This window comes from Triticum urartu, chromosome 2 (assembly GCF_003073215.2).
Source record: "Triticum urartu cultivar G1812 chromosome 2, Tu2.1, whole genome shotgun sequence".
NCBI lineage: Eukaryota > Viridiplantae > Streptophyta > Magnoliopsida > Poales > Poaceae > Triticum > Triticum urartu.
The window spans coordinates 224731632-224744106 of NC_053023.1; the positions used below are offsets into that span (position 1 = coordinate 224731632).

The 12475-nt window shown below is 41.9% G+C and overlaps 1 protein-coding gene across 2 annotated transcripts; it reads left to right on the plus strand.

The window, feature by feature from the left end:
- Positions 1-1573: 1573 nt before the first annotated feature.
- LOC125536874 lies at positions 1574-10513 on the plus strand. 2 transcript variants are annotated; one of them, XR_007295284.1, is made up of 9 exons: positions 1574-2748; positions 3212-3287; positions 3606-3665; positions 3760-3975; positions 4054-4500; positions 4583-4642; positions 4737-4931; positions 5029-5934; positions 6031-6358. XR_007295284.1 is itself a non-coding variant. In XM_048700150.1 (6 exons), the coding sequence occupies exons 1-4, from the start codon at positions 4386-4388 to the stop codon at positions 5547-5549; spliced, it is 894 nt and encodes a 297-aa protein (XP_048556107.1). In that variant the 5' UTR covers positions 4247-4385; the 3' UTR covers positions 5550-5934; positions 9449-9590; positions 10188-10513. The 2 variants fall into 2 exon arrangements, 1 of the variants encoding a protein (XP_048556107.1); XM_048700150.1 differs by lacking the exons at positions 1574-2748; positions 3212-3287; positions 3606-3665; positions 3760-3975; positions 6031-6358 and adding exons at positions 9449-9590; positions 10188-10513 and having other exon boundaries at positions 4247-4500; positions 4580-4642.
- Positions 10514-12475: the final 1962 nt, after the last annotated feature.

The following is a 12475-nucleotide window of genomic DNA, read 5'->3' on the forward strand; positions in this document are numbered from 1 at the left end:
CCCAACAAGCGCTTTTCTTTAATGCCTTTTAGCTAGGCATGACGATTTCAATGATGCTCACATAAACGATAAGAATTGAAACATAACGAGAGCATCATGAATCACATGGCAAGCACATTTAAGTCTAACCCACTTCCTATGCATAGGAATTTTGTGAGCAAACAACTTATGGGAACAAGAATCAACTAGCATAGGAAGGCAAAACAAGGAAAACTTCAATATTTTCAACACATAGAGAGGAAACTCGATATTATTGCAATACCTACAAGCAAATGTTCCTCTCTCATAATAATTTTTAGTAGCATAATGAATGAATTCAACAATATAGCTATCACATAAATCATTCTTTTCATGATGCATAAGCATAGAAATTCTGTTACTCTCCACATAAGCAAAATTATTCTCATGTATAGTAGTGGGAGCAAACACAACAAAATAACTATCATGGGATTGAAAATAAGAATCATGATGACAAGTTTCATGCTTATAATTATTCTCTATAACATATATCTCATCACCATAATCATCATAGATAGCAACTTTGTTGTCACAATCAATTGTAACCTCTTCCGAAATAGTGGATTCATCAATAAATAAAGTCATGACCTCTCCAAATCCAGTTTCATAATTATCACAATAAGATTCAACACCCTCCAAAATAGTGGGATCATTACTTCCTAAAGTTGACACTCTTCCAAACCCACTTTCATCAATATAATCATCATAAATAGGAGGCATGCTTTCATCATAATAAATTTACACATCAAAACTTGGGGGCCAAAAAAATATCATGTTCATCAAACATAGCATCCCCAAGCTTGTAGCTTTGCATATCATTAACATCATGGACATTCAAATAATTCATACTAAAAACATTGCAATCATGCTCATCATTCAAATATTGTGTGCCAAACATTTTATTGACTTCTTCTTCTAACAATTGAGCACAATTTTCAGAACCATCATTTCAAGAAAGATATTATAAAGATGGTCAATAATATGATGCAACCTCAATTCCATTTTTTGTAGTTTTCTTTTATAAAAAAAACTAGTGATAGAACAACAAACTAAAAGATTCAATTGCAAGATCTAAAGATATACCTTCAAGAACTCACCTCCCCGGCAACGGCGCTAGAAAAGAGCTTGATGTCTACTACGCAACTTTATTCTTGTAGACACGTGTTGGGCCTCCAAGCGCAGAGTTTTGTAGGATAGTAGCAATTTTCTCAAGTGGATGACCTAAAGTTTATCAATACGTGAGAGGTGTAGGATGAAGATGGTCTCTCTCAAACGACCCTGCAACCAAATACAAGAAATCTCTTGTGTCCCCAACACACCCAACACAATGGCAAATTATATAGGTGCACTAGTTCAGCAAAGATATGGTGATACAAGTGCAATATGGATAGTAGATATTGGTTTTTGTAATCTGAAATTATAAAAACAGCAAGGTAACTAATAGTAAACAGGCACAAAAACGGTATTGCAATGCTTAAAAACAAGGCCTAGGGTCCGTACTTTCGCTAGTGCAATCTCTCAACAATGCTAACATAGTTGGATCATATGATCTTTACTCATATAAAAACCACAATTGGTGATGATGGTGTGCCTGCCAACTTTGATTCACAATCGTTCGATTCATATCCAACGTCCAGGAAGCAACCCATGGCAATTTTACAAAGACACCCACTATTCTGTTACATATTTGCAAATATGCCCTTGTCTCTCTCTTCAAGCCTATCCCCCTGGCGCTCTCCCCCAACCTCATCCAACCAGTAGCACCGGCAGCGTCGGAGCCGATATGGCGTGGTGGCCGCCAGCGGTGCCGTCCGCCTCGGAGCCTCTCATGCCTCCCTCAACTCCACCGGCCACCACAACCCCCCCCCCCCCCCCGCCCCCCTTCTCCATCTCCTCCGTTGCCGACATCTGCAGGCACACCGGCGGCGCCGTCCCTCCGCAGGCGCCTCTCCCGCCTCCTTCTCTTCCAGAGAAGTGCCGCCGCACAGCAGCACCACCACTTCCCCTTCCTCCTTGCCATCGCCTCCGCCCCCTCCTCCGTATCCTCCCACGCCGGCCTCGGCAGGCACGCCGGCGGCGCCGTCCCTTCGCCGGCGCATCTGACTCCATTGCCAGCTCAGGGCCCCCACCCAGCATCACCACCACCTCTTCCTCCTCTTCCCCATCCCCTCCGCCTCCTCCCCGATGCTGAACTCCGCAAGTACGCCGGCGGCGCCGTCCGTGCCCCGAGGCTTCTTCTGGCTCCTCCCCCCTACTGCAGAAGCCCGCTCGCCCACCCCCCGCCCCCTCTCCTCATCGCCGTCTTCTCCGCTCTCCCCCTTCTCTAAACTCTGACCTCCACAAATACGTCGCCGGCTACAGGCTGCTGATCCTCGGCGGCGGCGGCACCGCCACCTAATGCTACTTCTCCTCCCCGCCGACGCACTCCACTGCCTGTTCTGGTGCTATGGTCGGCTACCGCCTCTCTTTCCCAGACCTCATCGTTCCCACCCTGCCGCCTCCCAAATTCAAATTTTTGTCACCCAAATGCGCGCGCCTGGTCGAACTGTCTAGAAACCACCCTTTCAGCCCAATATAAATACAAGTGAGCAGGCAGATGAGACTCACACTGCTCGAACTACATCCCAAGAAGCAACACGGTGGTCAAGCTCTCATATCTTCAAATCGTCAGATTGTGAGGAGGTCGATTTACTGCCCATCGCCTTCTAATTTGCTTCGCCAAGGACCAAGGTATGTTGTGTTATGCAATACCAAGATTTAGTAATGATTGCAATAGATGAGTATCTGCACATACTACTATTAGATGATGATGCCTCTTTTATTTGTGAAGTTAACATCAAAACAAGAATTTGCAGATCACTGTATGGTTGTATAACATGTTTTTTATGTGTTATTTTAAGTTTTTATGCATACTGATCGTTGGGGCTTTGACCTCCAAGTTGGTATGTTTCCTATTAAAAGAATTAAAAGATCTGCATCTTAGTTCTAGGTGGATCAGCTTATTTTATATGAGTTGGTCAGAGAGAAACTGATGTTGCTAGGTTTGTTATATTTCCCTTCATATAAAATCACATGACTTAGTCAGTCATATGTATGCATAGAGATACTCACTTCAGCTCCAACTGTCCTTGGGTTTGGTTTTCACCAACTAAATCACTGAAATTTTTGAAAAAAATGATTATTTACATGGCAGGTCCAGAAGAAATTTGATAAGCCTAGAAGTTCCTGGAGAAACACTTGGATTTGGGTGTGAAGCTGAAAATTAAAAGGTCAGGACCAAATTCATACTTGATCACTGGAATTCATTGGTTTACTGTTGTATTCTATTATGCTTTGGCTTGTACTTTTTGGCTGCCACACCTGTGCATAACATTTGTTTTTATTCATGTTGCTTACCTAATGATTATCAAATTCATCCAGTGTACAATTTCGTATCTAATGATGATGAACTGCCCTTCGGTTAAGGAATGTTTCTTTTGACTTCTGGCAAAGAATAGTTGTCTTATTAGATTGCATATAGTGTTCCTACTAGCTTTCGATTCAATTTTTTCTAACCTCCACTTCTGTTTTTTTGGGGAAACTAGCAGCTATTACACCCCAAATGTTACAGCTCTCGTGCCAACAAAGTGCTAAAGGAAAACAAAAAGGTTGGTTCCTGTACCTTACTGTTTGGCAAAACAATCTGCTTGTATATTTCTTATTTATACCTAACCATTTACCGTCCAACTTGTAATAACACAGTGGTCGACAGCAGTAGCAAGCCCAACAGAACTTGCTCCAATGGCATGCCATGTGCTCGAACAGGTTTATTTATACGTGAACCAACGGATGCGACAAATTTAAGTTACTCATCTTCAGATGATGAAGTGACAAACCAATCAGCGACGGTGATTTTTCCTACTTATACTGGTATGCTCACATCAATCGACGGATTGGAGCGAGGAGAAAGCTCAAAAGGTAAATCTATAGGGCGGAAGTGTTTGCTTATATAATTCCATTTACCCACTTAATTAATTTCTCGTGTAAATTCTGTAGGGCGAAAGCATGCACGTGAAGCAATAAGATATGCTAGCCGTACACCAGAGCAAATCCAAGCAAGGCGAGAACGTGTTAGAGCACGTCGGCAAAATTTGACACCTAAGGAGAAGGAAGAGATTAATGCACGAAGAAGAGAGAAACGACAACGTATGACACTTGAAGAGAGAAATGCAAGCTAGCGAGCACGTAGGCAAAGTTTGACACTAGAGGAGAGGCAAGAAAGAAATGCACGCCAACGAGCGCGTCGGCAAAGCCTGCCACCGGAAGAGCGGCGGGCACTTCTAGCTCAACGTAGTGCAAGTTATGCATCTAGACGAGATACCCCATGCATGGATTCCATTGTATCAAATTGCCCTACAGGTTCATTGCTGGGACATGCATCATCAAGCTCTTATGCCTTTAGTTACCCAAGCACACTGACTCAAACTTTTTCTACAATTCAAGGTAATTCTCACATACACATTCCTTTATTTGCCAATTTTGTCAAAGTTGAGCATGCATTTTTACACAGTCATTGAAATAGTAGGTAATCTAGAAAGCATACCTGAAGGAATGGAAGATGATCACATAGTTTTCACTAGCAAAGGTATGATTGTGGTGCTGATGCCTTCCTTTTCTCTACTACTATAACACACACTACTCAAACTATGTAGTAACTTCATTCCTCAAATTACATTTAGGTGACGCTAATACTGTCCAGTGCAAGGAACTCACATCGGTGCAATGTCCAACATCTACATCATTGGACAGTTCATCATTGGCCCCTGATGACTCCATATGCCCAGGTTCCCCAACGGAAAGCTTTAATGTGGATGATGATTTTTCTCATATGACCGAAGAAGAAGATGATGAGTACTTCGCATTTGCTGGGAGAGGTATTAAAAATTCCATGGATGTCTTATTTCCCTACATATGTATAGCACAGAAAATGCAATACCTATATATAACACAATTCATCTCATGTGTGTACAGGGAACACTGAAGATTGCGATGACATGGTAGATGCTTTTACAACAGACAACATTGTTCCTGACCCATATGACTGTGTTTACCAGAATATACCAAAAAGTACTCACACGCTGGTGCCAAAGCCTGATTGCAAGCATTGCGGTGCAAAGAGGTTCCAGTATGAGACAAATGGATTTTGTTGCCAGTCTGGAAAAATCAAGTTAGCACAGTCAGAACCACCCTTGGAACTTCAGATGTTGTACACAAGTTCAGATAGTGATGCTGTACATTTTAGGGATAACATTCGCTACTTCAATGGCCACTTTTCATTCACCACTCTTGGAGTCAGTCTTGACAATAGATACACAAACATGAGGTCAGGAGTCTATACATTCCGAGCCCATGGTCAGATTTACCACAACATCTTCTCATTTGGTCCAACACAAGATGGACCTAAGCATCTAGAGTTATACTTCTACGATGATGACCCGAGTCTACAACATAGGTTTCGGCGCTCCCCGAACCTAGACCGAGATGTCATTTGAAGGCTTGTCAACATCCTTAAGGATAATCCTTATTCTGAAACATTCAGGAATCTAGGTGGAGTCGATGACCTTGAGGATTATCGTATTGAACTGAACACCGACATGAGGTTGGACCAACGGAGATATAACTTGCCTATATCATCAGAGGTTGCAGCTATTTGGGTTGAGGGTAATGAACTATGTAAGCATTTTGACCGTAGCATTGTCCTGTTTGGTAATGACAACAAGAGATATAGCATCCAACCATATTATGGATGCTATGATCCATTGTCTTACCCTTTGTTCTTCCCAAGAGGGGAGATTGGTTGGCATCCTGAGATCCCAAAGAACGGTGTCAGCTTGAATGAGATACTTCAATCCCGCCGCAGTGGTCGAAAGAAACCAGGTACATATAATGAAATTAGCATTTATTCATTTTTTTATTATCCCCATTGTACTTATTTTCTCAATCAGTTCTTTCTATTACCTCCCATTTCCGTAGGTACATGTACAAGTAGTCGATTATGTGTCTCGGTCAGAGACTACTATTGTTACAAGTTTCAAATACGTCGTGGTGTATTTAACACCATGCTATACGGTAAACGACTGTTCCAACAATATGTGGTCGACATGTACATCAAGGTTGAAACCTCTAGGTTAGACTATATAAGAAATCACCAGAAACAAATACGCTCTGATCTATACCAAGGTGTTGTTGATAGCCTTCAAGCTGGGGAAAACCGTGCGGATGCTGTGGGCAAATGGATTGTACTTCCTACATCATTTATTGGGGGAAGAAGAGATAGGAGACGAAGATACCTTGATGCCATGGCCTTCGTGCAGAAGTATGGGAAACCAGATATCTTTTTAACCATGACTTGCAACCGAATTGGGATGAGATAATTGGTGCCTTGGAGCCTGGACAAACCCCACAGGATCGCCCTAATCTTGTTGTACGAGTATTTAGAGCAAAGTTGGAAGACCTCAAGATACAACTTTTCAAAAAGCACATGCTCGGCAAGGTAGCAGCATATGCATATGTTGTCGAGTTCCAGAAAAGGGGTCTACCACATGCTCATTTCCTCCTAATCATGGAGGGAAGGTACAAGCTAACATGCCCAGAGCAATATGATTGTATCATATCTGCTGAATTGCCAGACAAATTCAAGTACACTGAGTTGTACAAGATGGTCGTCAAGCATATGATGCATGGCCCTTGTGGAGTCCTAAACCCCAAAAATGTGTGCATGCAAAATGGCAGTTGCAAGAACTACTATCCATGGCCATTTAATGCGTCAACTCTTCAGGGAAAGGACTCATATCCCATATACAGGAGGAGAGATGATGGACGTCGTGCAAAGGTACGAGGTGAAGAATTAGACAATAGGTGGGTTGTTCCATACAATCCTTACCTACTAAGAAGGTATAATTGCCACATCAATGTCGAGGTTTGCTCAAGCATAAAAGCTGTAAAGTACCTCTTTAAGTACATATACAAGGGGCATGATCGAGCATCTGTTTCTATCGACGAGGTGGATAATGATGGGAGCATTGATGAAATAAAGCAATACAGAGATTCCAGGTGGGTTACTCCACCAGAAGCATTATGGAGGATCTATGGTTTTGACCTTAGTGAGATATTTCCATCTGTTAAACAACTACAACTCCACCTCCCTAATATGCACATGGTGTCGTTTCCAACGGGCGCAAATCTGAATGATGTCCTCTCTCAAGAAGGAGCTTCCAAGACCATGTTAACCAGTATTTTGAGGCAAACAAGAAATATGAGTTGGCTCGAGGAATCTTATATAAGGATTTCCCTGCGTCTTTTGTTTGGGTGTCAGGTAGCAAGTATTGGAAAAGGAGGGCTTAGACACACGCAGATTGGGAGAATTGTGTCTGCACATCCAGCTGAAGGGGAGAGGTATTATCTTAGAGTGCTTCTAAATCATGTCACGGGTGCTACATCCTTCCAAGACCTAAGGACAGTGGATGGTATTGTTTTCCCAACATTCCGTGAAGCTGCTGAAAATAGGGGCCTTATCGAGTCTGACAATAGTATCGACGAGTGTCTTAATGAGGCTGAGGTTTTTCAGATGCCATCTTCCCTTCGGAGGCTATTTGCTACTATATTGGTCTTTTGTGAGCCCAGTGATGTGCGTGGCCTATTGGACCGGCACTTGGAAGCTATGACAGAAGACTATCGACTAACCCACATGTCCCCCCATGAAGTTGAGCAGATGGCTCTGTTAGATATAAAAACCATGCTACAATCGATGGGGAAGGACATATCGTCATTCCCTCTTCCAGAAATTGACGACTCATATGATGCCCCAGATAATGAGGCTAGGGAGATCATAGAGGAGTCCACGATCGAGGTGGACCCAGAACACATTGGCTTGTCATCTTTTCTAAACCCAGAACAGAGATATGCATATGATGAGATACTTGCGACAATTAATAGTGGCCAGGGAGGTGTGTTCTTTGTCGATGGACCAGGAGGCACAGGAAAAACATATCTGTACAAAGCTCTACTTGCAAAAGTACGTGGTGAGGGTCAGATAGCTGTTGCAACAGCGACGTCAGGTGTTGCTGCATCCATCTTGGCTGGAGGGAGGACTGCACACTCGAGGTTTAAAATACCACTAAACATTGAAGACGGTGGGGTTTGTAGTTTCGCCAAGCAAAGTGGGATAGCTAAGCTTCTTATGAGGGCGTCCCTCATAATTTGGGATGAGGCCTCCATGACAAAGCGCCAGGCAGTCGAGGCCCTGGACAATAGCATGAGGGACATCATGGGTCAACCTGACCTGCCGTTTGGTGGAAAGACGGTTGTGTTTGGGGGAGACTTTAGGCAAGTGCTTCCTGTTGTTCGTAAGGGAACAAGGTCACAGATAACTGATGCGACCCTACGTAAGTCTTATCTTTGGAATAGTATGAGACAACTAAGACTGGTCCGTAATATGAGGGCTCAGGTTGATCCATGGTTTGCTGATTATCTTCTGCGTGTTGGGAATGGCACCGAAGATACGGTGGATGATGGTTACATACGACTTCCAGATGAGATTTGCATACCAAACACCGGTGATGACGCCTCTGATATTGACAAGCTTATTGAAAATGTGTTCCCGATGCTGCAAGATGAAAACATCTCAGATCCAAACTACATAACATCTCGAGCAATTTTGTCAACTCGGAATGAGTACATTGACAAGATCAACATGAGGATGATTGAGAGATTTCCTGGGGAGGAGATGGTATACCACAGTTTTGATCGGGCTGAGGATGATCCACACAACTACTATCCTGCAAAATTCTTAAATTCATTAACACCTAACGGGCTACCTCCCCACATCCTAAAGTTGAAGATTAATTGCCCTATTATATTGTTACGGAACATTGACCCAGCGAATGGGTTGTGCAATGGGACTAGGTTGGTTGTCCGGGGGTTCATGAGGAATGCAATTGATGCTGAGATTGTGCTGGGCCAGCATGCTGGTAAGAGGGTGTTCCTTCCTCGAATTCCTCTCTGCCCGTCAGACGACGAGATGTTTCCATTTAGGTTCAAGAGGAAGCAATTCCCTGTTAGACTTAGCTTTGCTATGACCATTAACAAGGCACAAGGACAAACTATACCAAATGTTGGTGTATACCTCCCTGAACCTGTATTTTCACATGGCCAACTCTATGTTGCTCTTTCTAGAGCTATGTCTAGAAGTAATCTGAAGATTCTTACTATCCCGGGTAAGGAAGAGGAAGGCCGGTCCAACTCCATTGCAAAATTTACAAAGAACATAGTCTACAAAGAAGTTCTCAATGTGTAGTCCAAGGTATCAATCACTCAAGTACAATTTGGTGTCTGTTAAAATTTCAATATTTATAACCAGGGCCAGTCATCTAAAATTGTTTTCCATCTACAGGTCTGAAGTTTGGGCAGTGGACTTTCAAAATGGCAACTTGGATACTTGCTTTAGTGTTCATGATATTTTTTATTTTGTAAATGTCAGCTTCCTCACGTCAGACATTTACATGTGCACAACAAATGTACCTTCTCGCTATGAGGTAAGCACTACAAATTATTTCTTCCTTTACATGTGTATGTAGTGTAAACATTACAACACCTTGCATCATACAGAACTAACCTAGAGTGATATGCTTGATCTTCTATGCCAGATGGTATTTAAAAAAATGTGTTTCTCACCAAGGAAAGTAGTTATAATAAGCATCAGCATCAGTATGAGAAACAAATTTAAGATGACTGAAATATTATGTTAAAAAATAGCTAGAAGATCCTGATCTTACTAAACAGAGTTCCTGGCTGGAAGATATTTTTTATGTTTTGCTCAAGTAGCAGGCAGTAGGTAGCTTTGTCTATTCATCTTGTTACAGTCAAATCTTGCTTTATATAATGTAGAAGAGGATGAAAGTTTGTTTATTTAAGAAATAATCTAATGATTAGAACAATGAATGCCTTCTAGGGGCGTCGCCTCCAGTGGCTTCCTATACATTGAGCATTTCTTTGTAAGATGTAACATAATACAAGGCACCTATCTGATAAATGGGAAAAACGTGTATATACTTTGTTGTGTATTACCAATATATATGTGTCTATGTTTCATACTGTAAAACATGGTCATTGATAATTTTGCTATTAAACAGTGCTTGCTGGAGACTAAAATAGACGAGAGCCGCATTGGTAGAGGTCAGTGGACTGGAGGTGTGCGGTGCACTGAGAAGGCGAAGCAGAGGCTGAAAGTTAGACTAATTTTCTGTGCTTCATGAGCTGCTTTGTAGCAAAGTTAAATACTCTGTTTTTTTACAGTGAGGGGAGATACTTGTTGCACATATAAGCTATGTGGCGCTTATGTTTTTTAGATGGAAGATACTCTACTTTGTGGCAGGGAGAGATAGTGCTACTTCTGTCATATTCTTGTACATACATCTCTAAGCTTAATAACAATTGATTATGCTCTTTGTTGATTTTCCATGATGCGACTTTTTGATGATACGGTTCTTGTGTCGAGGCCTGTATGATTCATGAGATGATTGGTTTTAAGAATGAAGAAATAGTGGCAAATAAACAAAATAAGACATTATGGCACATTGTATTTGGAAAAATTGTCATGATGTGTGTCCTTGTAGTTGTAATGTTTTAGCCGAAGTTTGTTTATTCATGCTTTATTTCTATCTTGCATACATGACTGAGAACACATATGTTTACAATCTTTTTCATTCATCATCTAGAAATGCAGGCCTCTTTTTATTTATTTCAAGTTTACTTCGTAAGTAAATATTTGTATGCTAAAACTGTAATCAAAATGTTTTCGCTAACAAACATAAGAGAAATATTCAAATCCATTTGAGCTTTATCTCTCTTGGAATGGTGTCACCTCTAAAACGTTTTCCCGTGGCAACGCACGGGTCGGTGCCAGTCGCACTTCCATTGCACTGAGTTGTGGGGACAAATATCAATATGTCGCATCATGTTATTCCATTATTGATATTAAGGCCAGGTTTAAATGAGGTGCTTGATTTGTTACCATTTCTAGCTGGAAATGGTGTATGGGATGGAGGTGGCGTCCAAGTGAAGCAAAGAGGACTTGAAATCAGACCAATTTGGATTCGGAGATAAAGCTGGTCAGTCGTGAAGTTGACCGATTTGGATTCAGTGTCGCCGTTGTTGCCACATGTGTGTGAACAGATTTTCTATCTGCCGCATGGTCTCTATCAACTTGATATAGGATAGAGCGAGCAATGATAAAACTCAATGTGGAGTACAACAAGTCTTTCAGTGAGGCGGAGATGGAGAAGAAACTGTTTGGCTTGGACGCATGGGTTTGTGGATTGCAAACCATATTTTTGATTGTGCTTGATATTTATGTATCTATCAACAACACATCATTACTTTGATCAATGACTGTATATTTTTTTATTTTGTCAGCAGCAGCGTATGGGATCGTAACTATAACTTAAGTTAACCTTTTTTTTATCCCGTAGCGTAGCACGGGCATCTTACTAGTTATCCCTCAAAGTGTAACGAAGAATCACTCCCGAGTTCCTATTAGCGGAGAACAAAAGATAGGAATTGTTTGCAGGGTACTAAACCACCTCAAAGCTATTCTTTCCATTCGATCTATTTGATACGTCTCCAACGTATCTATCATTTTTGATTGCTCCATGCTATTATATTATCTATTTTGGATGTTAATGGGCTTTATTTTACGCTTTTATATCATTTTTGGGACTAACCTACTAACCGGAGGCCCAGCCCAAATTGTTGTTTTTTTGCCTATTTTAGGGTTTCGAAGAAAAGGAATATCAAACGGAGTCCAAACGGAATGAAACCTTCGGGAACGTGATTTTATCAACAAATGTGATCTAGGATACTTGGAGTGGGCATCAAGAAACGATCGAGAAGGGCACGAGGCAGGGGGGCGCGCCCTCCACCCTCGTGGGCCCCTTGTTGCTCCACCGACGTACTTCTTCCTCCTATATATATCCACGTATCCCCCAAACATCCAAGAGCACCACGAAAACCTAATTCCACCGCCGCAACCTTATGTACCCGAGAGATCCCATCTTGGGGCTTTTTCGGAGCTCCGCCGGAGGGGGCATTGATCACGGAGGGCCTCTACATCAACTCCATGGCCTTTCCGGTGATGTGTGAGTAGTTTACTTCAGACCTACGGGTCCATAGTTATTAGCTAGATGGCTTCTTCTCTCTCTTTGGAACTCAATACAAAGTTCTCCTCGATCTTCTTGGAGATCTATTCGATGTAATCTTCTTTTGCGGTGTGTTTGTCGAGATCCGATGAATTATGAGTTTATGATCAAGTTTATCTATGAACAATATTTGATTCTTCTCTGAATTCTTTTATGTATGATTGGTTTATCTTTGCAAGTCTCTTCGAATTATCAGTTTGGTTTGGCCTACTAGATTGATCTTT

Excerpts from the sequence above, each read along its gene's own strand:
- LOC125536874 (XM_048700150.1), top strand. The coding sequence starts at position 4,386 with ATGGATTCCATTGTATCAAATTGCCCTACAGGTTCATTGCTGGGACAT. Across the intron at positions 4,643-4,736 it reads CATAGTTTTCACTAGCAAAG|GTGACGCTAATACTGTCCAG; the intron begins GTATGATTGTGG and ends AATTACATTTAG. Across the intron at positions 4,932-5,028 it reads CTTCGCATTTGCTGGGAGAG|GGAACACTGAAGATTGCGAT; the intron begins GTATTAAAAATT and ends ATGTGTGTACAG.